At 49.0% G+C, this 27320-nt stretch overlaps 1 protein-coding gene across 1 annotated transcript in view; it reads left to right on the forward strand.

The window, feature by feature from the left end:
* HUWE1 (HECT, UBA and WWE domain containing E3 ubiquitin protein ligase 1) overlaps positions 1-27320 on the forward strand; it is a 484118-nt gene that overhangs the window by 211540 nt on the left and 245258 nt on the right. The window contains exon 40 of the mRNA XM_082264230.1: positions 25701-26059. Within this exon, the coding sequence (XP_082120356.1) occupies positions 25701-26059 (359 nt within the window). The remainder of the gene's footprint in view (positions 1-25700; positions 26060-27320) is intronic.

Below are 27320 nucleotides of genomic sequence, written 5' to 3' on the forward strand. Positions count from 1 at the left end.
TGGATGGCATGCAGCGAATCGCATGAAGCTGCTGTGGCTAGGTTGACACGTTTCGAAGGCGAACCCCTCTTCCTCAGAGCCAAGAACTGCTGCAGATCGGGGTTTCAACTTAGTTGAAACTTCTGATCTCTCCCTCTGTCTGACAGACTTGCCTGCTTTGTTTACATAAGCATGCGGGTCTTATGTCATTTTATCTGACAAATGTGGGAGGCCGGCGGCGACCGCTATAACGGGAGCGCGGTTCCGGCGGTGCACGTACGCCGCTGAAACCTCGTGCACGAAATCACGAAGTACTATGTGATTTTGCGCAGCCGAGCCGCCCTGCCACAGTAATACTATGGTGGGCGGTCAGCAAGATGTTAAAGGACAACTGAACTTGAAAATGGAAGATTTGCCAGGTTTCTGGGAATTATTGCAAAAGGTTTATTGTGCCAAACCAGTACTCTAAAATACATTTTTGTCTGAAGTTTCTTCTGAAAAATTAGTACCTAACCTTGCTGGTTTGTAAGACCCCTTTCACACAGGCGGACCGTTCAGATCTGCTTGTCCGTTTTTTTGGCGGATCTGAACGGTCCCCCCATGCATCCCTATGGGGCATCGGATGTCAGCGGAGATATGTCCTCTGTCATCCGATCCGTCAAATCTGGACGGATGGAAACCCTATTTTCCATCCGTCCAGCGAATCGGATGGGATCGTTCCCATCCGATTCCCCCATAGAGATGTATGGGGAACTGACAGCTGTGTCTCCGCACACAGCGTGGAGACACAGCTGTCATCCTCATGCTCAGTGGGGGATCGGCGGATCGATCCCTCGCTGAGATAAACGGAGTCCGTCCGGATGGATAGTGTGAAAGAGCCCTAAGGGTGCTGAAGCACACCTGTGCTTACAACCTCATAGCTGTATATCTGCAATATGAGATCTAAATCACTGGTGCCTCTACATGCTAGTCTCAGGAGATTTGAAGTGAGAAATGAGGTCACTACTGTGCTGCTCATTGTACTTCATGCTGAAGGTTATGGCATGAGAAGCTAACTTAGTGAGTAGTCCTTTTCCCTCTGGTGGCCTTTATTTTTTTTTTTCCTCCAGTCCCTCTTCAGTGTTGGTACTTTGCTAACTTCTAGCAGAATATCAAAAGCAGGTGAGAAACATGATTAAGAACCTATTACTCCTTTAGTACAGGACACAGAATGCAAAGAAAATTCTGGTTGGCTGCATGTCTGGTTAAAATCAACTTTATTGTAGCAACAGCATCACCAGCTAACGCATGTCACTCTTACTGCTTAATCATAGCTCTATCTGGTTTCTTACACCGTGGGGTTATTTCATGCTACCTTCAGGTGAATGGACACTGGCCAGTTTTTTGCTACTGTCTTTAGGCTCTTTCTCTTTTTGGGTCATTAGCAGTTTCCAGATTGATTTCTCTCGAAGTACATCTCGGAAACCGTACCTACAAATGACAAGTCTGGCCTGCAATGTTTGCTTTGGCAACTGGATCCTGCGTTCAGTGCTCACCATGGTAAGTGTTGCAATGGATGGTTTAGTTAGTAGCAAGGGTAATTCCAAGCAGCTTGGTAATTTCCAGCGGATAAAGTTGCAGGAAAACAAATGAGGACAAACACCTAGCCCTTGGTACTTTGTAGGTCTTGTTTACGCCTTTCATATTCTCGAACACCTTGACTTTGTGTACTCTTTTAAAAGAAATTGCTCTTTGCTGTCTGTCTCGGCTTTCTGTGCCCATGTTGCTGTGCTGTTGTCCATGCACGGTCCTCCATTTGTGCTCAGAGGGTTTACTCCTTTAGAACATCCTCTGCAAGAACAAAACCTTCCTTTCTGTTAACCCTGACAGCTGTAGTTTGGCCTTGCTTCCTTGAGGGCCTCCTCCTTTCTTGGGATTGTCATTCTGCCTCCACTTGTCCTGTCTAGAAGGCATGTAAAGCATTTACCATTTGCCTTATGGATGGGATTAGGACTGTCATCTATGGCTGCTTGTCAGGTAATTCCTTGCTAGGGCTTCTTGTTGGGCTTCCTAGGTTTTTTACAGCATCTAGCGTCGGTTTTTCAATCGTTGCAAGTCCACCACCTGTTTTATCTGCTTATGTTTTCAAACCAACTGCTGACTATTTGAACCCCCTGCTAAATCCAGCCTCATGGAGTGGATGAGGAAATATTGGTGCACTCATAGCGGTTCCAATCAAAGCTTTTGCCAATGTCCAATCACCTGAAGGTAGCAACATACATCCCAGGTTCTAAGAATTAACCCTGCTCTGTCCTCCAAAGAAATGAAAAGGGTACGTCAAAATTCCTTTTGCTCACTTCAGAACTGCTTCTCTCCCCATACAGTCTATGGGCATATAAAAGCAACTTGAAGCAGATGAAATACACCAGTCAGTGATTTCTGACTAAATCTTATGTCCTAAATATATCCAGAGCGATCTCGTCAACACAATGCAAGGCCACAGTGGCCAGTATGTTGGTCTGTGTCAGTGGGCAAATCACTAAGGCTGCATTTACACTTGAGCGTAGCGTTTTACCGCGTTTTTTTACCGCGATTTTCAGGCGTTTTTTTTCAGGCATTTTTGGAGGCATGCATTGACATCTATCAAAAACGCTGGTAATCAGCCCAAAAAGATGCTAATGTACTTTTTCCAGCTACAGGCGTTTTGCAAAACGCTCAGATGTGAACAGGGGCCTTTTAAATGAATGGGGTTTTACTTGTTGCGCGTTTTGGAACGTTTTTTTTTTTTGTTTAGCGTTTTTGGGGCTGAAAAACGCCCAGGTGTGAATGGAGCCTTAAAATACAAAAAGTAGTTTGGCGCTAAATTACCATGACATGCACCCCCTCCATAATGGGGAACAGTTTGCACATGGGGTCATAGTGCAGCTATGTGGAAATGATGCACCAGGATGGGTGCTCAATAAGTAAAGTCACAACAATAATAACCACATGCAAGCGCTGAATGAACCCAATGGGTGATGACAACAGTTATCACAAATGGTGCAACACCATTTTTTTTAGATATGGTATAAAAACGTTTAAAGGACAATTCCAAAATAATGTGACTGTGAATAAAACAATGGCAAGCCTTATGCAAGGTCCGCAAATCTGTGATTTACACCTAAAAGGGTAGGTATGACTCTCAGAAAAATTCTCAACCAACTCACTGTTGGATACATGGGACCAGGCAGGGCGGCGCATAAGTACAGGTGGCCGTGCTGTACTTCAAGTCGTGGAGAGGATGATGGAAGGGTGTCCCAGTGAGTTACGGAGGATGACGGCCAGACTCGCATGCTACCAGACAGAAGAGAGGCAAAAGAAGAGAGTATGGTTTGGGTGTCACCATGGTCAGGCATGACAAGCCGGAAGGCCCATCCACAGTGGACGAACAGCAGGAGGAGAGCCGGATGTGACATCAATACTACCAGGAGTTGCCGTCTGCGATTTCTGTGAGATCATCTGAAGGGCCCCGCCTGAAATGCGTTGTCAGGACAACAGATGACAGCTGCATTTCCCTTCTGCTGCTCCCCTTTTTTCATCTGCTTTCCATTAGTGGTTCAAGCTTCGCTGTGCGTCCGTCGCGGTTGGGCCCTCCGGCTTGTCACGACCGACCATGGTGACACCATGACCGATACATTCTTCATTTGCCCCTCCCTCTTGCATCTTGCACCATGTGAGTCTGACCTTCGTCCTCCCTAACTCACTGGGACACCCTTCCATCACCCTCTACACCGCTTGGAAGTACAGCACGGCCACCTGTACCTCCGCACTTACCTTGCTGGTCCTATGTTTCAAACAGTGAGTCGGTTAAGACTTTTTCGGTGAGTCATCCCTACTCTTTTAGGTGTAAATCGCAGATTTGGGGTCCTTGTATTAGGCTTGCCATTCTTATTCACAGTAAAATTATTTTGGATTTGTCCTTTGATAAAGGTTTTTATAAGATCTCTACAAAAAGGGTGTTGGACCATTTTTATGGTAACTATTGTTGTCATCGCCCATTACCCATTGGGTTCATTCAGCACTTACATGGGGTTATTGTTGTGATTTTAGACAGTGGGCAAACGCAGCTTTCTTTTCATCAGTCTGAGGCTCTTCTGGGATCTTTTAAAATTCTTTGACTGGTGCAGTTGACCTCCTGACTTGCATTTAATATGCTCCCAACTGATCTTGTTACTGTCTGTATGGAAACAATCAGTTCTGATGGATCTGAAAGCCAGTTAATGTGTGTAGATTTGACACTAAGGTGTGTTTTTTTTTTTTTTTTTTTTTTTTTTTCTCTCAGCCGCATTAGCGGTACTTTACACACAACAAACTAAGAGAGGTACACAGGCATACAGTGATGGTTTAGGTCAGCCGTCATTAAATGCGGCCCAGGAGCGGCACGCACAATGCTTCCGCCCGGACCCGTCAGGGTCACGCTGATGGGCAAATTTTATGTTAAGGGGCACTCTAATGAGCATATTTAATGTTGAGAGCAATGCTGATGGACACGTTTTTGTTTTGCCCATCAGTGTGCCCCTAACATAAAATGTGCCCCTAACATAAAATGTGCCCATCAGTGTGCCCCTAACATAAAATGTGCCCATCAGCGTGCCCCCTAACATAAAATGTGCCCATCAGCGTGCCCCCTAACATAAAATGTGCCCATCAGCATGCCCCCTAACATAAAATGTGCCCATCAGAGTGCCCCTTAAAATTGTGCCCATCAGCGTGCCCCTTATTTCATGCTAAGGGTCACACTGATGGACACATTTTATCTTAAGGGGCACTCAAATGGGCATATTTTATGTTAAGGGGCACTCAAATGGGCATATTTTATGTTAAGCGGCACTCAAATGGGCATATTTTATGTTAAGGGGCACTCAAATGGGCATATTTTATGTGAAGAGCTACGCTGTTGAACACGTTTTTGTTTTTCCCATCTTTCTGAGTCATAGCACAGACTTCAGATTCGAACCTCGGCCCAAAGAAAATTTTAGCGACCAGACCTCCTTGAATTTTAATTCATTACCCCTGGTTTAGGTAATCCAAACAGATTAGAAGCAGCTTCCGTAAGCTAGTAAGATTTTGTAACTCTCTTCCACAAATGGTGGAAACTGCGGGGTGTATGGCTACTTTTAAAAGACTCTTAGAAGTACATCTCAAAGATCACAACATTCAGGGGTATGGGAAATGAATACGTCCACACACACCTACACGGGTTGAACTGGATGGACTATTGTCTTTATTCAACCTCACCTACTATGTAACTATACGGACTACCATAATCAACAGACCCTGGCTCGCTTGGTAACAAAGCAAAGAGCACTGTAATAAATTACTTGATGGATGTAACTTTACATTTTTTCCCAGTAGAGAAGGTACACTGTATGAACATGAACCTGTAACTATCTGAAAAACCACATCCTAAATTACCTTAACTTGCACAAATGGACCATAATGCTTAAGGGCTACATACGCTTTGTGTTGCAAAAAGAGCACTCCAAGAACACATTGCCAAGAGTGTGTTTACTCAGTGCTCAGATGGAGAATAACCTGTCAGAAATCATGTGGAATGGTGCCAGACCATGAACCACTAGCCTAAGTGGATCACAATCTATCCAATTTTCGGGTACAATTCCTATGTTGATATGAGGTTTTCTTGGGGAAATTACCAGATTAACCTAGTTTTTCACTTTTACAGTCGGTTTGTTAGAGGACATTCAATTTTGGGCAGTGGATTTCTGGGCCATGTAAAGCAATCAAATTATAGATACTACTGCCTCGTCAGTTACTATAGAGTCATGAAAGATATTGAGAAGAGACAGTCTAGGATCTAGCAGAGTAGTTGAGTATAAGAAGGATATAAGGGACACCTCCTGCCAATATCTGAAGTTTTGGGCAGCACTTTTTTAGATGAATAAAATCTGCTGGACCTCTAGCACCTCTGGGACAAATATCAACACTGGCAATTCTAACGTGTTAAAATCTCACAATTATGCTGTAGCCTGAAGTCCACAAAATTTTTATGTTCAATATGGTCTAGTCAGTAAATGCGAATCTGATTAAAATGTAAAATCCTTTATTAGTTTCCACATCCTATTTCAGTGATTTCAAATCTTGAATTCTGCGATATGTTAGTGCTCCATGAATAGGCACTGAAGTGTCAAACATTTCACAGAGCCTGCCTTGCGGGCTACAGAGGTGCCGTGAAGGAGGCGTTTTAGAAGGCAGCCAGTACAGGCATCACAGGTTGCATGCAGTAAGGTACCATGAGATTGATATTTCTTAGAAATTTAAAGTAAACCGTAGAGGAGAAGCTGAAAATCATGCAGAGATTCCAGGGAGATGTGGAAAGAAACGGCTGGCAGCACTGACAACATAAAAGGATATATGTCTATCGTTCCTTGACAGACGCAGCTCCATATTCTTCTTGACCATTGAGTTATGCTGCCCCCTACAGGAGTAGGACACTAGGAGGGAAAAATCTTTACCATGCCTATGGGGCAGTCCCCTCCCTGACTTGGTTTCGGACTGGATATTCTAGATCCTTAAGGTCTCCCAGCCTGGCCAGCGAGCGTGTGCAGGTTATAGCCCATCGCTAGGACTCGCCGCGACAGAGCCCCGGTGGATGGGGGCTGGCCTGCGAGTGAAACACCTCGCCGGGATGCACACGACCTGGTTCGTCCTGAGTCTCAGCATACGGCTGTTGGCACCCCCACCCCGAGTGCAGAGGCAGTCTGTCCGGAGTGGTGCCCACCCGATATCGGCTGTATGGGGAGTAGTGTCCCCCCATAACTCTGGCGGTCTCAGGGTGGACGTGGTCCCTTCCCTGGGAAAGTCGGTTGCTCTGCTACTTTATTTCGTGGACCTTCCGAGACCGCTATAGCGTATCCGCTGGGGGAGGGGGGGGTGGTTAATCCTGGTGGGGTTCCTTGCTGGGGACCCCCCCAATGCCACTTATCGTTTGGGCCCCTTAGGGGGTCCTGGAGATTGCATGGCGCACAGTGGGGGCCGCCATTTTGCTGTAGAATCGTTCAGCCTCATTTTGCAGATTTCACAATTGAAATGCATGGGCGGCCATGTTTTTGTGGTTTCCCCATAGGAATGCATTGGGCGGCCAACGCTGGACAGCAGGAATCAGCTGGGCCTTTACTCTAGTGAACGACCCAGTTTTTACTCTTCCTGTGAAGATAGTTTTTTCTACATAGCAGAACGATTCTGTTCTCCATATCGATTCGTTGTATGTATATTGGGGTCCCTGTAGGTTTTCCTCGCTCGCCTTGCTAGCAGCAGTGCTAGTGGCTCGGACTTGTAGTACCGTTGGTGCAGCGGTGCTGTCCAATTTTTTGCAGTTTTCTTAAAGTGACACTGTTATTTCAGGGTTCATAATGGAGTCCCAGGAACAAATTTCACCTACTGATTCCCTCCTTGCGGTTGCTGGGACCTCCGGGTCGCTTTCCATGTCTGCCTTTTACAGCAGTTTTGGAAAATTTAGTGGTAGAAGTGGATATGGTTTTCAAAAATACCACTAGTAAAAAGCGCCCTATGCTGTCCCCTGCCTCTTCTTTATCCTCAGATTCTGAGGTAGATATGGCTGACGTGGACGCAGGTTACCCTAAGGGTTCTGCGTCATCACACTCTGATGACGAGGACAACATATCCTTGTCTGCAGCCGCACGGGAAAAACGTGCTGGTGGAGGCACTTAGTGTCATTGCAGAAAACTCTAAAAATGGTGGATGATTCTGCAGCATCAGGGACGCAGGTGTCTTTTTCTGGCACCCGCAAATCCCAGAAGTCAGCCACGGTTTACCCTTGTCCGGAAATTTTTGAGAAATTGTCAAACTGTGGGGGCGCATCAAACACATGTTATTGGTGCCAAAGCGTTTTAAAGGTGCTACCCATTCGCTGACTGTGTCCACAAGATGGACTGTACCACCGAAGGTGGACCATCCGATTACCAGACTGAACAAATCTATTGTGGTCCCGGTCGAGGAGTCCCCAGTTTTTACAGACCCTGTGGATAGAATGATTGAGTCACTGTCCTGCCATTTACACGTTATAGTGGGCTCAATACTTAACCCGATCTTGGTGATCACTCTGCTGTCCCAGACCATAACGGAATGGGCAAAGTTACTAAAAAGTGATTTAGAAACAGAACAGCTCTCTCCGGGCTTGGCCGAGCTAACGGACCAAATGGTCCAAGCCCTACTATTTATATGTGATGCGTCGCTAGATGCGGCCCCCCTTGTAGCCAGAGTGTCCGTGGTGGGGGTAGCTATTAGACGCATGGTGTGGCTAAAAAGGTGGTCTGCAGATCAAGCTTCAAAAAAGGCTCTATCAGATATCCCCTTTTCGGGAGACCATTTGTTTTATTCCTCATTGGATGAGTTAATCAAAGGACTCATAGGTGGGAAGAGTACTCTTCTTCCTCAATCCGCCAAAAGCAAGCCACTGCGTAATAGACTGGGGGCCTTATTTAATAGCCCACAGCCGGTCCTTTCCTGCCTCCAGCATGCAGGAGACAGGATCAAAGCCATTTAGGTCTTCTGGGGGGTCCAAGAAGACATGGTCGGGTAAGCCGAGAATGGGCAAATCCAGACCTGCAGGCAAATCCCCTTCTGCATGAAGGGACACCCTCCTGGGGTAGGGGGACATCTTCGCTTCTTTCCGAAACCACAGACTTCCTTGATTCAGGACAAATGGGTCCACGAACTGATCATATCGAGTTACAAGATCGAATTCTGGTCCTCACCATCACAGGTTCTTTCCGTCCAATCTACGCTTATCTCCAGATCGGTTAAGTGATCTGCGATAGGCAGTACGAGATCAGCTGTCGCAAGGGGTGATTGTGCTGGTTCCTTCTCGGGAACACTTTCAGGGGTTCTATTCAAACCTGTTCACTGTGCCAAGAAAAGAAAGCAAAGTACATCCAATCCTGGACCTCAAGGCTCTGAACCGCTTTGTGCGGGTACAGAAGTTTTAAATGGAGTCCATTTGCACGGTAGTGGCGCCTCTATACCAAGGACACTTTTTGGCCTCCATTAATATCAAGGACGCCTAGTTACACATCCCCATTGACGCTGGACACAGCGTTTTCTTCGCTTTACTGTAGGAGAGAAGCATTATCAATTTGTGGCGTTATCCTTTTGTCTCACCTCCACCCCTAGGGTTTTCACCAAAGTGTTGGCTCCAGTATTGGCATTACTGTGACAACGGGAGATTACGGTACTGGGGTACCTGGACGATCTCCTCTTAAGAGCAGACTCTTTCAGCCCTGCTGGGTGACTTGACAATCACTGTACGGGCTCTGCAAGAGTTCGGTTGGAACATCAATTTTAAAAAAAAAAATCTGCCCTGGTACAATCCTTTAAGCTGGATTATCTGAGCCTGACTCTGGGCTCCACTTCTGCAAGGGTTTTTCTTCCCCCGGGCAAGCTGCAAAAGTTGCAGGGGGATGATTCGTTTGCTGTTATCCAGCAATCTGTCCCCTCTGCGGACTTGCATGCGAGCATTAGGTCTGATGGTGTCAACCTTTGAGGCAGTTCAGTTTTCTCCGTTCCACACGAGACCCTTGCAAAGGGAAATCCTTGTCAAATGGATCAAAGATCCGAAGTCTTTGGACACCATGATTCGGTTAAGTCACAACACAGACTGCTCTTCTATGGTGGCTTCACTCGTTAGCACTACGCCAGGGCCAAGTCCTTCCTCCCCTTGTATTGGACTGTGGTAACCACAGACGCCAGCCTGTCTGGCTGGGGAGGAGTGCTGGAGAAGCTGTGTGTTCAGGGATCCTGGACAGTAGAAGAGTCCAAACATACGATCAATATTATGAAACCCTGGGCGATAAAGCTTTGCCTGAGTCATTGGACAAATCCTTTACAGGGTTTTCCTGTTCGGATTAAATTGAACACTGCCACGGCCGTGGCTTAAATCGATCATCATGGGGGCACCAATTGTGCCTTGGTGGCCCAGGAGCTGGCCGAGACCCTGAAATGTACAGAAAATTTTGTTCCTGCCCTTTCTGCAGTGCACATCCCAGGTGTAGAAAACTGGCAGGCGGATTACCTGAGTTGTCTGGTGTTGGATCAGGAGGAATGGTCTCACCTCCTGTGTCCAGTGGGGGACACCCGACGTCGACCTGTTAGCTTCTCGCCTCAACAAGAAGGTTTAGAGGTTTGTAGCCAGGTCTCTTGATCCTCTGACCAACGCCACAGACGCACTGGTGGCACCTTGGGGTAAGTATCGATTGATCTTTGCGTTCCCTCCACTGAATCTCCTGCCGAGGCTTCAGCGCAGAATAGAGGTGGAAGGGATTCCGGTCATTCTGGTGGCCCCAGATCTGGTAAGGTTGGTCACCAGCGATCCTTGGAGACTTCCTATCAGGGATAGATCTGCTGTCTCAAGGGCCGATCTTGCATCCTGCTTTACGGTCGCTGGCTTTAACGACATGCCTGTTGAAAGCCAGGTATAGAAAGATAGAGGTCTTTCTGATTCAGTGATTCATACACTATTGAAGGCCAGAAAGTTTACTTTAAAGCGGAGTTCCGGGCACAAAAACGATATTTCTCTTACGTCCTCCGACAGTCGCCGCCTCTTCATATTCGTCACATATGGGGTATTAGACTTTGCTCCGAAGGAGTAGCTAGGCAACAGAATGTTAACATTAAAGCTTTTAACATATCCCACCCTCAAGGGGTGGTCCCCTCAGTCAATACCCTCCTACTTCCTGCAACCATATCTCAGTTTTAATGTCTAGCTTGTCAGGAGTGGCTGACTCTCTGTGCTGGGGCTTTGTGCCCCAGACTCTTTCTTCTTTTTTGATTTTTTGTTTGAGTTTTCTCTCTACCTTTACTTAGCTGTTCTTTTTGTCAACATTAGTTAGTTCTTCGGATGAAGAGGATCATGCGGGCTGGGTCTCGGGCTGATCCCCCTGGTCGCAGGTCGTGGGTCAGTGGCTTCCCAGCCTGCCATCGAGCGTTCAGCCAGGTAACGCTCCTGGCACAGTGAACGACCCATCCCTGTTCGGTGCAGGGATGATTGGTGAGGTGGCTACCTCACTGGACGCTGTGCGGTTTCTTAACCCCCATTCTGTGCGTCTTGTATGCGACTCTCTCTGCCTCATGTGCAGCGGCTTGTTCGCCTGTGCGGGTCCCCCACGCCACTGTGAGGTAAGGACCTGTCTGTCTGGGGGGGGGGGGTGTCAGTCTGGGACTGTGTAACCTGCCTCTATTCACACTGTTTGTCTCCCTATCTCTCGGCTGCATGCTGTGGGCTGCAGGGGGGGGGGGGGGGAGCTGTGTGACACTGTGTGTGTCAGCCTTGTCAGTGTGAGAAGCTGTGTGCTGTGGGGCATGTTTTGTGGCATGTTTGGGCATTATACAGCGATCGCTGCGGCGATCTGACATGTTTTTTTATATACAGACATGTGTGCATTACTGTACTGTGGAGCGGCGGTTTCGGCGCCAACCGGCGCCATTTTGCCTACACTCGCTCCGGCCGCATGTTCTACATGCATGGCGGCCATTTTCTTGTAGCCTCCCATAGGCTTTCATAGAGCGCCCTGGCAGCATCACTTCCTCTTCTCCAGGAACACCGATCGAGGCCGCAGCAGCGGCGAGGGTCTCCTCAGGTTATATCCTTCCTATCCATTGCCTGTGTCAGTTTTATTGTCCCTGTGGGGGTCTCATTGTGCTTGTGTGTGGTGCGGTGGGCTGCGCTCGCCGCGCTTGTTAAAGGGGCAGTTAACCCTTTATTATCCGGCATTTGTTATAGGGGCAATGGATTCTCAGGAGGGCAAATTTCCTACCGCCTTGGTGGAAAGCCAGGGGACCGCTGTTTTCCCCCCAGGGGGGGATTTAGCCACTATTGTGGCTAGCCTTGCTGCTCAGGTGCAGATGCTGGTGGCTGCTCAATCTACTAAAAGACCCAGAGTTGCTCTTTCCTCTGATTCTGAGGGTGAAGGTGATGGGGTTGTTATGGCGGGGGCCTCCTTATCGGGGTCCCGCTCCTCCCTGGATCTAGTGGGGTCCGAGGTGGAGGCTGAAGTTGAAGGGGTTGATAATTCTCCCCCTGGCTCGCCTGAAGAGCTTGCAATCATGGATGAATTGATTGCTTCCATAAAACAAACGCTGCGTTTGCAGGATGAAGTGTGTCCCCCCCGCTGCCTTGGCGGCTTATGGGACGCAGAGAAAACGCAGGACGCCGCAGGTTTTTCCCTGCAATGATGATTTTCAGCGCGCTGTTAAGGAACAATGGCGCAATCTACGCAAACCTTTTGCTGTACCAAGTAGGTTCAAGCTGCGTTATCCTTTCTCGCCTTCCACTGATGAAAGGTGGTGTGTGCCACCCCCAGTGGATCAGGCAATTGCGGTTTTAAACAAATCCACTGCGATTCCTGCAGAGGATTCCCCTGTGTTCCGTGATGCCACGGATAGGAGATTGGAGTCTCTTGCCCGTCATACTTATTCTGTTACGGGTTCTATGCTTAAGGCTCTGTTTGCCTCTCTCATGGCGGCCCAGGCGGTCGCAAGTTGGACGCAGATGCTTAGGCGCGTCCTAGTGGCCGATTCGGCCTCGCCGGCGACCCTGGATATGGTGGATCAAATCCACCAGGGTGTCATGTATCTGTGTGATGCGGACTTGGACCTAGTCCCGTTGGCTGCACGTGTGCACAGCGTGGCGGTGTTGTCTCGCCGCCTGGTTTGGTTGAAATGTTGGTCGGTGGACCAGTCTTCACGTAAGACCTTAGCCAATCTGCCTTATGATGGGTCTCGCCTTTTTGGGGAGTCCTTGGATGTGTTGATTAAGGGGATCACCGGAGGTAAGAGCACTCTCTTGCCCCATTTCCCCAAGGCTAAGGGGGCTTCTGGGAAGAAGCATGCTAATTTTCGGCCCCCTCAGGGGTCCTTTCGTGCCTTTCGGTCGCACTACAAGGGCAAACCGTTCAAAGGTCAAGGCTCTCAGAAGAAGCCCTGGTCTGGAAAACAGAAGTCCGGTCAATCCGGATCCGCAGCCCATAACATAACAGTGCGGCCTGAAGGGGCGCCCTCACCCAGTTTTGGGGTGGGGGGGACGCTTGCTCGGTTTTCTTCAGCCCTGGTTGACCCGCGTGCAGGACAGATGGGTTCAGGAGATCGTTCGATCTGGTTACAAGATCGAGTTTCTCTCTCGGCCGGAGAGCAGATTTTTTCCCTCAAATCTTCAACTGTCTCCAGAGCGTTTACGGGACCTGCACCTGGCGGTGCGGGACCTGAGGGCTCAGGGAGTGGTAGTTCCGGTGCCTCATCGGGACAGGTTTCGGGGGTTTTATGCCAATCTGTTCACCGTGCCCAGAAAGGAGGGCAAGGTTCGTCCAATTCTGGACTTGAAGGCTCTGAACCGCTCTGTGCGGGTTCGCAAGTTCCGCATGGAATCACTGCGGTCGGTGGTGGCTGCCCTGGTTCCGGGGGATTTCATGGCCTCATCGATTTGAAGGATGCGTATCTTCACATCCCCATTTTCGAGGGTCACCAGAGGTTCCTTCGATTTGCCATTGCGGAGGATCACTACCAGTTCGTGGCGTTGCCTTTTGGTCTCGCCTCGGCTCCGCGGGTCTTCACCAAGGTGCTTGCACCGGTTCTGGCATTATTGAGGGCCCAGGGCATTTCTGTCCTGGGGTATCTGGACGACATTCTGGTTCGGTCTGCGACCAGCCAGGGTCTGGAGAAGGACCTGTCTGTCACGATGCAAACTCTGCAGGAGTTTGGTTGGACGATAAATTTTCCAAAGTCGACACTGAGTCCGTCGGTTCGTCTTCCCTACCTGGGAATGATTCTGGACTCGGTGCAGGCGAAGGTCTTCCTGCCGGAAGACAAACTCAGAACTCTTCAGGAGGAAGTCAGGTCCCTCAGGGACGTTCCGCACTCGTCTCTGCGGACGTGCATGAGATGTCTGGGATTGATGGTCTCGGCCTTCGAGACGATTCCCTTCGCCCAGTTTCACACGCAGGGTCTCCAAGCGGAGATCCTGTCCATGTGGGATGGGCGACCTCAATCTCTGGATCTTCAAATCTCGTTGAGTCATCGCACCAGAAGAGACCTTCTGTGGTGGCTCCAGTCCCAGATGGTGTCCGGGGGCAAGTCGTTTCGTCCTATCTCGTGGACGGTGATCACCACGGATGCCAGCCTGTCGGGCTGGGGTGGTGTTCTGGGCGTTCTGTCCGCCCAGGGAACTTGGTCGGAGGGGGAGTCTTCCCTTCCGATCAACATTCTGGAATTGCGTGCGATAAATCTGTCTTCATCGCTGGACGGACCGGCTGCAGGGCTGCCCGGTTCGGGTGCAGACGGACAATGCCACGGCGGTGGCCTACATCAACCACCAAGGGGGCACCAGGAGTGCCCGAGCGGCTCGAGAAGTGGCCGACATTCTGTCTTGGGCCGAGACTCATGTCCCGGCGATAACGGCGGTTCACATTCCGGGGGTGGAGAACTGGCAGGCGGACTATCTGAGTCGCCAGACCCTGGATCAGGGGGAATGGTCTCTCCACCCGGCTGTCTTCCAGATGTTGTGCGCGAAGTGGGGTCTTCCAGATGTGGACCTGTTCGCGTCTCGTCTCAACAACAAGGTGAGAAGGTTCGTGGCAAGGACGCGTGACCCTCGGGCAGACGCGTCGGACGCGTTAGTGGCCCCGTGGCATCAGTACAGGCTGATGTACGCGTTTCCACCGATTCAGTTGCTGTCCAGGTTCCTTCGCAGGTTACACTCGGAACGCAGCACGGTGATTCTTGTGGCACCGGACTGGCCTCGCCGGTCCTGGTACGCAGACCTCGTGAATCTGGCGGTCGACGCCCCGTGGCGTCTGCCTCTTCGAGACGATCTCCTGTCTCAAGGACCGATATACCATCCTGCTTTACAGTCTCTGGCTTTGACGGCCTGGCTGTTGAGACCGAGGTCCTGAAGGAGAAGGGTCTCTCCCCAGAGGTCGTTCATACTTTGATCAACGCGAGGAAGTCTTCCTCGGGGAAGGTTTATTACCGTACTTGGATGGCCTATTTTGCCTGGTGTGAGTCCAGGGGGTTTTCACCCCGCACGTACTCGGTTTCCCGTGTGCTGTCTTTTCTTCAAACGGGTGTCGATCAGCGTTTGGCGCTGGCTACGATAAAGGGTCAGGTGTCTGCGCTGGCCGTTCTGTTTCAACGTCCCGTGGCTTCCAACTCCTTGGTTGGCACTGTTGTTCAGGGTGTGCGGCATCTGGTTCCTCCTAGGAGGGATCCTTTGCCCCCTTGGGACTTGAATCTCGTTCTGTCTGTGTTGCAACGTGCTCCTTTTGAACAGATCAGGGAGATCTCGTTGTCTATGTTGTCCAAAAAGGTCGCCTTTTTGGTGGCGATCACTTCGGCTCGCAGAGTGTCGGAGCTGGCAGCTTTGTCCTGCAAGTCTCCGTATCTGGTTGTTCATTTGGATAAGGTGGTCTTGCGACCTAATCCTTCTTTTCTTCCGAAGCGAGTTTCGGAATTCCATCTTAATGAGGATATTGTCTTGCCTTCGCTGTGCGCGAAGCCTAAACATCCAAAGGAGGTGAGATTACATTCTCTGGATGTTGTTCGGGCGATAAGGGTTTACCTTAAATCGACTGAGTCTTTTCGAAAGACGGACTCCTTGTTTGTTCTTCCGGAGGGTCCTCGGAAGGGCATGGCGGCGTCGGCCTCTACCATCGCCAAATGGATCAGGCAGACCATTGAACAGGCCTATGCCTTGCAGGGGAAGGTTCCCCCTGTGCCTGTGAAGGCGCACTCTACTAGATCTCTGAGTACGTCTTGGGCCTGTCGTTGTGGGGCTTCTGTAGCCCAGGTGTGTAAGGCGGCGACTTGGTCGACCGTGCACACTTTCACAAAATTCTACAAAGTAGATGTTCAGGCATCGGCGGATGCTTCCTTTGGCCGCAAGGTTCTTAGTGCGGCAATTCCCTAGGGTCCCTTGTTGGGGACCTCTGACTGTTGGGATAAGTTTTTTATCCCCTGGTTAATTTGTCTTTTCCTGGGTTGTTGCTCCTGTTGAGCACCTGTTTTTTCCTGTTGCCCAGCTGGGTTCCTTCCTTTGGTTAAGGTTCCTTTCTTTGATGCGGAGACTGCGTTGCCTTTTCGGCGCGGATGCGTTTCCCACCCCTCAGGTCCCGTAAACGCTCTGGAGACAGTTGAAGATTTGAGGGAAAAAATCTGCTCTCCGGCCGAGAGAGAAACTCGATCTTGTAACCAGATCGAACGATCTCCTGAACCCATCTTTGCACTGCTTTGGGACGTCCCCATATGTGACGAATATGAAGAGGCGGCGACTGTCGGAGGACGTAAGAGAAAACGGAATTTTTGTAAAATCTTACCTGTAAAATTCCTTTCTCTGAGTCCTCCGACAGTCGCCGCCCCCGCCCCTCTTTTGGGGTTTGGTTGTATACTCTACTGCTATTCCACTGAAACTGAGATATGGTTGCAGGAAGTAGGAGGGTATTGACTGAGGGGACCACCCCTTGAGGGTGGGATATGTTAAAAGCTTTAATGTTAACATATTCTGTTGCCTAGCTACTCCTTCGGAGCAAAGTCTAATACCCCATATGTGACGAATATGAAGAGGCGGCGACTGTCGGAGGACTCAGAGAGGAATTTTACAGGTAAGATTTTACAAAAATTCCGTTTTTTTTTTTTTTGTGCCCCTCCGCTAGTTCGACATTACCTGAAAAGGAATTGGATAGTTATTTTTTTTTTTTTTTTGTTTACTCCCCTTTTAATTGAAGATCGTAAATACTCACCTCAGAGTACTTCCTCCCTCGGCGCCGCGGCTCTCCCCATCACTTCCTGTCTCGCTATGATTCCTGGGAGCTGAACGTCCTCGCTCCCAGGAATCAATGCGACGGCACCGGCCCTGCTCGTCACTTCCGGAAGTGACGAGAGGGGCCGGTGCAGGCGCATTCGGGGACAAGAAGATGCGGAAGAAGACACAGAAGAGGACCGCGCCGGCTTCAGCTGCCCACAAGAGAGATGGAAACGCTGTGGAAGAAATTTTATAAGTAAGTATTTCTTCTAAAAGGTAAGTGCGAACCGGGACAGATCAGAGGCTAGCCATTGTGGAATGTGTTAGCCCTGACTGTCCCGGGGGTATGTTTATTAAAAAATGACTTCTGTGCCCGGAACTCCGCTTTAAGGAAGACCTATCATCGTACGTGGAAATCGTACATCTAATGATGTGAAACGCTGAAGGTGCATCCTCTCCTCTTCTCTTACGTCCTCAATGTCGTCGCCGCTCTTAATTCATTACGATTGGGTAATGGCTGTGCACTCTAGGAGTAAGCTAGGCAGTTATGAAACAGTTAATAGGTTTTTTAACCAGACACACCTCTAGGGGGCTGTCCTACAGACATTATCCCTCAGCTACTTCCTGTATCTAATCAGTTTTCTGCTGCCTAGCTCAGGAGTAGGCTGGGTTTCCCTGGCTGAGACTTGGGTCTCAGCTTTTTTCTTCTTTTTATGTTTTCTCTGTTTTCTCTCTACAAAAGTGTTTTTCTTGTAAAAAGATCGCTTTTTATTTTCGTCTTCGCTTAGTTAGTCGGACTTTAGAAGACTACAGCGTTTGCAGAGCTGGGCCTCGCACTGGTTGTTATAGAACCTTACGGACTCCCAGCCTGCCATCGAGCATTAGCAGGTTATTGGTACGCCCAGGCCTCGCAAATGACAGTGTCCCTGGCGTCAGGGATGAGCCTGCAAAGTTGCTATCTTCGCTGGGATTTCTCAACTGCGGTACGCCCGCGTGTTGCTAGCGTCCCCTTCGACTGACTGCACCCCCACTTGGTGGGAGGTTTACTGTCGCAGAGCGGTGCCCACGTTCGCTGGACTGGTAAGTACCATGACTACCCCTCTGTCTCTGAACGAGGTTTGTTGGGGTGTGTATGTGGGCCCTCTGTTTGGGGATGACAGTTCAGGTAAGGGTTCTGTGCTATCCCCCCTCATGGCTGTAGGTGTGGCCCCTTTGTGTCCCTTCCCTGTCCCTGCGGGGGCGCTTTCATGGTTTGACCGCGGTGTGTGGGGGGGTGCGGGGGTCTCCTACGTCCCAGGGGTGCTTGTTGTGCTCTGTGGGGGCCAGTGCATGGTGTTTTGTGGCCGCAATTAGCGCTAATCTGCGCGGCCGCCATTTTGGGTGTGGGCAGGCTGTTCGACCTCATATGGAATAAGGGAATAATAACCGCGCTAAAGGAACAAATAAATTGGGACAGCAGCAACTTCAAGTGTGACCACACCCTAATAAATATTATACATATAAGTCGCGCTAAATATATTAGATGGAGATGTAAAGTCCATAAAAGTCCAAAATTATATTATTGATAAATTCCAGGACCAAGCTCCCTTAAGGGTATGTGCTTACCAGATGAAGGTAAGGAAAAAGCAGTCTCGCTGCGTGGAAACTTGTCACCTTGACAGTAGATCCAAGCTTCTATGATCGATCAACTCAGTGGACATAGGATCATGAAAAGCAAAAAAGTACCGCAATAGCGTAAAACCCAACAAACAAATTGTGACTATCACCACAGGTGTGGGTAAATGAAATTGTGATGTGATATGACCTCCACCACAATAAATAAAATAAATAAATCATGCAAAAATATGAGGAACTTAGGGTGAATAACCCTCACCAGAAAGGTTAAGGGTTGACGCCTTAAGTGATTAAATGTGTATCGGTTGGAGTAGCCTCTTACCAAACATAAAAATAATGACACAGTGAAGAAAACGTTGAAAAAAAGATAATCGTGCTGAACCACCACCAGCTGAATTCGCCTCTTACCCTGGATAGATATAGATTAGCCAAAGTGTACTAAACAAATCCAGTGTACCACTCAGGAGCCAGCAATATCACACCTGTGAGAGTTGCCTCTTACCACATATGAAGTTGTATCAAGCCTGTAGGGTAAACCAAGTGGCCAAAGACCGACCCCAAATTGAATCCAAGCCTGTATGTTTACGAGTAACCACTCGTGAGTGCGGACGAGCGGAGCCGTCCGGCCGGCGGCAACTTCCATTGCTCACCCATTCCTGGTCTTTGTAAGTTTTTTTGCTTTTATGGAATAAAATGCTTTTATGGTTTTACGCTATGGGAGCCCTTTCTTTCTTTTTATGGTGGCGATATCCTATATTGCTGAAACTTCTGAGTCCCAGTTACCTACACCTCTGGTCGGATCCCCTGGTTACTTGTAAACATACAGGCTTGGATTCAATTTGGGGTCGGTCTTTGGCCACTTGGTTTACCCTACAGGCTTGATACAACTTCATATGTGGTAAGAGGCAACTCTCACAGGTGTGATATTGCTGGCTCCTGAGTGGTACACTGGATTTGTTTAGTACACTTTGGCTAATCTATATCTATCCAGGGTAAGAGGCGAATTTAGCTGGTGGTGGTTCAGCACGATTATCTTTTTTTCAACGTTTTCTTCTCTGTGTCATTATTTTTATGTTTTGTAAGAGGCTACTCCAACCGATACACATTTAATCACTTAAGGCGTCAACCCTTAACCTTTCTGGTGAGGGTTATTCACCCTAAGTTCCTCATATTTTTGCATGATTTATTTATTTTATTTTATTGTGGTGGAGGTCATATCACATCACAATTTCATTTACCCACACCTGTGGTGATAGTCACAATTTGTTTGTTGGGTTTTACGCTATTGCGGTACTTTTTTGCTTTTCATGATCCTATGTCCACTGAGTTGATCGATCATAGAAGCTTGCATCTACTGTCAAGGTGACAAGTTTCCACGCAGCGAGACTGCTTTTTCCTTACCTTCATCTGGTAAGCACATACCCTTAAGGGAGCTTGATCCTGGAATTTATCAATAATATAATTTTGTTCGGCCTCATAGTATGGGCAGCAGCCATTTTCTGTCATCCTTTTGGCGCCGATCGGGCACCATCTTTAGTGTGGTCATTATGTCCTTTGTGGGCAGCGGACATTTTCCCATGGCTTTTCTCCCATAGACTTCTATTGGCAACCATTTCCTTTTGGCTCAGGGCTGGCTTTGCCTCTAGGGGCGTTAGGTCACTTCCTCTTTCTTCCCTTCGGATCCTCAGCAGCACGCAAATATAACACACTGTGGAGGGCATTTTACTGGTTTCTCTGGCCTGGATTCCTGCTAGCACTCATTTTTACAGATTCCTGTAGCAAGGGACAAGGTTTCAATTTGCGGTTTGGGCCACGGGAATCACCGATTTTAAAGGGCCAGCGTCACTTAAATTGTGTATTGCTATTATGGAGTCCCAGGATAGCAAATTCCCCATAGACCTGGTGGGTGGTTCGGGTACTCCTGAATCCGGTTCCATAAGTCTATCTGCTGCACTTGCGACTTTAGCGTCAAAAGTGGCTTTGCTGATGTCTGACGTGGTTTCTAAAAAACGGCCTATGCCCTCTGTCTTCTGATTCAGAGCCAGATTTGGTTGCCACGGACAACGCCCCCCCCCCCCTTAGGGGTCCCTGTCCTCAGTCGGATGTGGAGGAGGAGGATTCGTCCTCTGGGTCAGCGCGGGACCGCGCTGCGGTGGATGCACTTATCAGCTCTGTTAAGGAAACGTTAAATTTGGATGATGAGCCCCCCCCCCTGTCGGGTACGTCTTTCTTTTGGGACCCTCAAAGCCCAAAAATCGGGTCAGGTTTTTCCTTGTCCCGAGGAGTTTCACGAAATGGTGAATGACCAATGGCGCCGTATCCAAACATATGTTTGGTGCCCAAGAGATTTCAGTACCGTTATCCTTTTGCGGATCCGGTGGATTCTCGCTGGACTGTGGCTCCTAAGGTGGACCACACTGTGTCCAGGTTAAATAATGTCACTTTGATGCCCGTGGGGGATTCCCCGGTGTTTAAGGATCCGGTGGATAGGTGGGTGGAGTCAAGGTACCCTTAGTCGCACGGCTGTCGGCGGTCGGGGTTGCAATCCGCTGCATTACTTGGTTGAATAGCTGGTCGGCCGATCAGTCTTCCAAAAAAAAAAAAAGACAGTGACTGACATCCCTTATCCGGGGAGTTGTCTTTTTGGGTACTGTCTGGCTTAACTGATCACAGGGCTCGCCTCCTTTAAACCAATCCAGGGGTCCTTTCGTAAGCCAGAGACCATTTCACTTGGTTCGGTGTCACAATCCACCTCTTCATGAAGGGACACCCTCACCCGTACCTGGGGTGAGGGGACGTCTGAGTGGTTCCAAGAACCTCGGTTGTACAGGGTAGATTCAGGGTAGGTGGGTTCACGAGCTGATTCGCTCGGGATTCAAGATCGAGTTTTCGATTCTTCCCTGCAGACAGGTTCTTTCTATCAAACCTCAGGTTGTCAGACCGCCTCGAAGGTCTCCGGGAGGCGATGCAAGTCATGCTCGCCCAGAGAGTCCTTATACAAGTACCTGTGCAGGACAGGTTTTGGGGTTTTTACTCCAACCTATTCACTGTCCCCAGAAAAGAGGAGAAAGTGCGTCCTGTTCTGTATCGGACGTTCCTACACTGCTAGGTGTGGGTGCAGAAGTTCAGAATGGAATCTATCAGATCCGTGGTGGCGTCATTGAGTCCAGGGGACTTTCTAGTCTTCATCGACTTGCAGTATGCATATCTCCACATCGCTATTTTCAAGGGTCACCAGGGCTGTCTCCGGTTCATAGTAGCGGGGGAGCATTTTCAGTTTGTGGCGTTGCCCTTCGGCCACGCTTCGGCTCCCAGAGTCTTCACCAAAGTTTTGGCCCCTGTATTAGCTTTAATGCGTTTAAAGGGGATTGCCGTCCTTGGTTATCTGGACGACCTCCGGTTAGCGTCCCGCTCAGTTGCAACCCTGTCACAGGATCGGTCAATGACATTCCAAATGCTTCAGGAGTTTGGGTGGACCATGAACTTCCACCAATGGACTCGAACACCGTCAGTGCGTATTCAGTATCTGGGCATAATCCAGAACTCTGCCCGGGCTCGGGTTTTTCTACTGGAGGACTAACTTCGGGTTCTACAGGAAGAGATCAAGTCCCTCAGAGACAGGGATCTCTCCTTCCTGCGGACCCATATGTGGTCGCTTGGTCTGATAGTGTCAGCCTTCGAAGCCGTTCCGTTGGCTCCATTTGACGCCAGATCTCTACAAGCAGAGATCTTGGCCAGATGGGACAGGACTCCTCAGTCCTTGGACATGAGAATTTTTTCTCAGTCAAGGGAGACTAGACCTCTTGTGGTGGCTCCAACTGCCAGCCTTGACTCAGGGCCGGTCATTCCGGCCTCTGTTATGGACAGTGGTAACCACGGATGCCAGCCTTTTTGGGCTGCGGTGGAATACTGGGCAGGTTGTCTGCCCAAGGTTGGTGGTCCATGGGGAGGCCTCACTCCCACTGACCATGTTGGTACTTGGAGCGACAAAGCTTTGCCTGTTCGGGTGGACTTCCCGACTTCGGGGCTGTCCGGTCTGAGTACAGACCGATAACGCCATGGCAGTCGCTTACATCAATCACCAAGGGGGCGCCAGAAGTGCAACCGGGCGCCCTTAGAGGTGATAGAGATTCAAATTTGGGCCAAACACATGTCCCAGCAATTTCTGCCGTTCACATTGCGAGTGTGGGGAATTGGCAGGCGGACTACCCGAGCCGCCAGGCCCTGGACCGGGGAGAATGGTCCCTACATCCAGAAGTATTCCGGCTCCTGTGTATGCGGTGGGGGACTCCGGACGTGGATCTGTTTGCGCCCCGTCCGAACAACAAACTGACAAGGTTTGTGTCCAGAACACGCGATCCTCTGGCGGACACCATGGACGCGTTGGTGATTCCTTGGCATCAGCATCGACTGATGTACGCCTTCCCTCCGATTCAACTGGTATCCAGGTTTCTTCGCCTAGTGGCGTCGGAACAAATCTCGGTGGTTCCGGTGGCCCCAGACTGCCCACGTCGGTCGTGGTGCGCAGACATCATACAAATGGCTGTCGAACCTCTTTGGCGGCTACCATTGCGAGACGATCTTCTGTCTCAAGGGCGGATCTTCCATCCTGCTTTATGGTCGCTGGCTTTACCCGCGTGGCTGTTGAAAGCCACGTCCTGAGGGATGGTGGTCTTCCAACTGCGGTCTTCCCTGCATTGCTGAAGGCTCGGAAATCTGTTTCCGGGACGATTTATCATTGCACCTGAAAAGCCTATTTTGCTTGGTGTGATTTGCGGGGTTTTTCACCCGCGTGCCTTCTCCGTAGCGAAGGTCTTGGCCTTCCTGCGGGAAGGGGTAGATCAGCGTTTACGCTGGCCAAGATTGCGGGCCAGTTGTCAGCTTAGCCACCCTTTTCCGGCGCCCCCTGGCGACCAATCCGTTGCTTCGCACTTTTATTCAGGGGGTGCATCATTTGGCTCCCTCAAGAAAGGCTCCGGTGCCTCCTTGGGTCTTGCATTCGGTGTTGTCAGTTTTGCAACTACCTCCTTTTGAGGACGTCAGAGATATTCCTCTGCCTGTTTTATCCCAGAAGGTTGCCTTCTTCGTCGCTATCACATCTGTTCGCAGAATGTCCGAGATGGCAGCTTTGTCTTGCCGTTCACCTTACCTGGTGCTACATAGGGTTAAGGTAGTCTTGCGACTAAACTAGTCATTATTTGCCCAAGGTGGTCTCTTCCTTCCACCTTAATGCAGATATTCTGCCTTCGCTCTGTGCTAAGCTTGAGCATCCTAAAGAAGTGGCCTTGCATTCTTTAGCTGTGGTATGGGCTATTAGATTTTACCTATCTGTCATGGAGTCTATCAGAAAATCTGATTCCTTGTTTGTTCTTTCTGAGGGAACTCGGATGGGCTTAGCTGTGTCCGCAGCGACCATTTCAAAATGGATCAGCCAGATTGTGGTTTCGGCCTATTCCGTTAAGGGTCAGGTTTCTCCTTTCTCCTTTCCCTGTAAAGGCTCATTCCACTTGGGCCATCGGTGCCTCTTGGGCTTTTCGCCATCAGACTTCTGTGGCTCAGGTGTGTAAGGCGGCGACTTGGTCGTCTGTGCACACCTTTGCAAAAGTTTTACAAACTTGATGTTTTTGCATCCTCTGATGCTTCTTTTGGCCACAAAGGTTTTAAGTGCGGCAGTTGTTTGAAGAGTTTTTGGCTCTTTCATTTTTTGTGGTCCTGGTTTTTTTCTAGTTCCTTTTTAAGGGCAATGTTTTTTGCCTGGGGTGGCCTTCGTTACCTCTTGATGGTTGCATTTTTTCCCCACCCCTCACACCTTGGTACTGCTTTGGGACATCCCAATCGTAATGAATTAAGAGCGACGACGACTGTCAGAGGACGTAAGAGAAAATAGAATTTTTGTAGAATCTTGCCTTAAAATCCTTTTCTCTGAGTCCTCTGACAGTCGTCGCCCCCGCCCCTCTGGTGTCTATTTTTATAGATATGGGGTTGTGTTTGCTGTACTGCTTGCTACTAAACTGATTAGATACAGCAAGTAGCTGAGGGTAATGTCTGTAGGACAGCCCCCTAGAGGTGTGTCTGGTTAAAAAAAAAACCTGTTCTTAACTGTTTAATAGCTGCCTGTCCTGCCGTCGACCTTGTCTGTTAATTTGACCTTATTAATTTCTTCCTAAGGCGGTTTCTGATTTTCATCTGATGACATTGTGCTGCCTTCACTCTGTCCTAAGCCCAAGCATCCCAAGGAAATTGCTTTACATTCTTTGGATGTGGTTTGGGCAATTAGTTTACCTTGCGGCTACTGAATCATTCAGGAAATCAGACTCTGTTGCCACTGAAGGACCTCTAAAGGGATTGGCTGCGTCTGCTGCAACCATATCTAGATGGATCAGACAGACGGTGGTACAGGCTTATTCACTGAAGTTTCAGATTCCTTTCCCTGTGAAGGCGCATTCTACTAGGGTGCTAAGTGCCTCTTGGGCTTTTCGCCAATAGGCGTCAGTAATGCAAGTTTGCAAGGTGGCAACTTGGTTGTCTGTGCACACGTTCACAAAACTCTATAAAGTAGATGTGTTGGCATCCTCGGATGCTTCTTTTGGCCACAAGGTTTTGCAGGCTGCTGTTTGATAGAGCAAATATGTCTTTGAGGGTGTATGTTTCTAGGTGAGCTCCAATTGTTCCTGGTTGAGCTCTGTTACCTAGTTGGCTAAGTTTAGCTTTTGGGGAATAACATTCTTTTCTGCATTGTCTTTCCCTCCCCTTATGCAAATACTGCTTTGGGACATCCCAATGGTCAAGAAGAATATGGAGCTGCTTCTGTCAAACGATAGAGAAAACTGGATTTTTGCCTTACCGTAAAAAATCCTTTTCTCTAAAGTTCATTGACAGACCCAGCACCCGCTCCTCTAATTATGGATGGGATTTTTTTTTTCTAAACACTGCTTGCAACAAAGCTGAAGCCTCTAGCATAGTGTGCGGGTGTATGCCTGCAGGGACTGCCCCATAGAAATGTTAAAGATTTTGCCTGCCTAGTGTCCTACTCCTGTAGGGGGCAGCATAACCCAATGGTCAAGAAGAATATGGAGCTACGTCTGTCATTGAACTTCAGAGAATAGAATTTTATGGTAAGCCAAACATCCAGTTTTTTCAAGTAAGCTTACCTTTTTTGGATTGTCAAATATAACGATTGGTTGTATTGCTATTACAATGCTCATGTTATAAAATGACCAAATTTATTCTCTGACCATAGAATTTCTTTAATGTATTGTGTTTTAGGGCACTTATCGGTTTTTAAATTGATTTTTACCATAAATCTTTTTCTCCCCTCCCAAACTAGATTCAGTTCCTGCTCCAGAGAGTACTACTCAAGAAAAAGAGTCACCCACTGATGAGCCCAAAGTTGGAGACATAGTTATTCAAGGCCTGACAGAAGAGATGGTGACTGTGTTAATCAGGTCATGTGTTAGCATGCTTGGTGTTCCTGTAGATCCAGACACCTTACATGCTACTCTTCGACTATGTCTGCGCCTTACCCGTGACCATAAATATGCCATGATGTTCGCTGAGCTGAAGAGCACACGCATGATCCTAAGCTTGACTCAGAGCTCTGGCTTTAATGGCTTCACTCCGTTAGTTACCCTCCTTTTCAGGCATATCATAGAGGATCCGTACACATTACAGCACACTATGGAGAAGGTAAATGTTTACACATATAACATCTTTTCACTTAGACAATTTATCTTGTTTAAAATCCAGTGTCAGTGCAGCAATTTCAGAAACATTTCGGTTTAGGAGTATACTCAGATTCTGTAAAGAATTTTTCAACATGGTAAGAAGCCATCACAACTGAGGTTCTGTTATTTCAAATAAGGGGTTTTGTTTGTGATTGCATTAAAATCCTTTCTCTTTCGTTCATTGACTGACCCAGCTCCCGATTCTTCCTAACCGTTGGGTTATACTGCCCCTTACAGGAGTAGGACATTAAGCAGGAAAAAGCTTGATTACGCCTATGGGCAGTCCAGGGGGGGGGGGTATACACCCACTCTCCGCTATAGGCACTCAGTTTTCTTCTGCCTAGTCAGGAGTAAGGACCTAGTTTCTTGCTGGGATCTCTGGTCCTGGCGATTTTTTTTATTTTTTTTCTTTTTAAATGGACATTTTTCCTGTCTTTGTTTTGTTCCTTTGAGAATCTACAATAAATTGCCAGACTGGGCGATGGACTGGATAATCTAGATCCAAAGGGTCCCCCTCGCCATCAAGCGTGTGCAGACCGCAGCCCAGCGCTAGGTCGGCCGCGTCATAGCCTCACTGGACTGGGGCTGGCCTGCGAGTTAAATGTCTCACAAGGACACAAACGACCTGGCCTCATCCTGAGTCACAGCGTTTCTTCTGGCCGACCGCACCCACATTATGATGGAGCGGTGGTCTGTCTGGGGTGGTGCCCACCCTGTTCCTAGTATGGTAAGTAGCTGTCCCCCCTCTACTCCTAGAGGGTTTTGTGGTGGACTATGGCCCCTCCCAGGTATGGTTGGACCCCCCGTGTTCCCCTCCTTCCCCCAAGCACCTCTAAAATTTTGGTGGTCACTGTGGGTCTTTCGGCCTCTAGGTGGTCGGCTCCGCTTGGGCTCATGTCCCAGCGGCTGGGCACCCACAAAAATTTCGGCCGCACAGCTGAGTTTGGGTTGCGCCCCTTGTGTGTTTAGCTGAAGCCCCCACTCTCCCTTTGGGCATCTGCAGGGCTGGGATCCGTGCACTTGTAGCTGGGCTTCCACAAAAAATTAGCCTGCAGCTTGCGGCCAGCTAGGCCATGTGGTCAGCTTGGCGCCTCCCTTGGAACTGGTAGTGCTTTGGGGGCGCTTCATTTTTTTGACGACCTTTCCACTATTATTGTGTTGGGCACCTGCCCCTTATAAGCGCTGCGGAACCATCAAAGTACCTTGCCTGCACGTCTGCGTCA

Source organism: Pelophylax lessonae (genome assembly GCF_965119305.1).
Source record: "Pelophylax lessonae genome assembly, chromosome: 7".
NCBI classification, from domain to species: domain Eukaryota; kingdom Metazoa; phylum Chordata; class Amphibia; order Anura; family Ranidae; genus Pelophylax; species Pelophylax lessonae.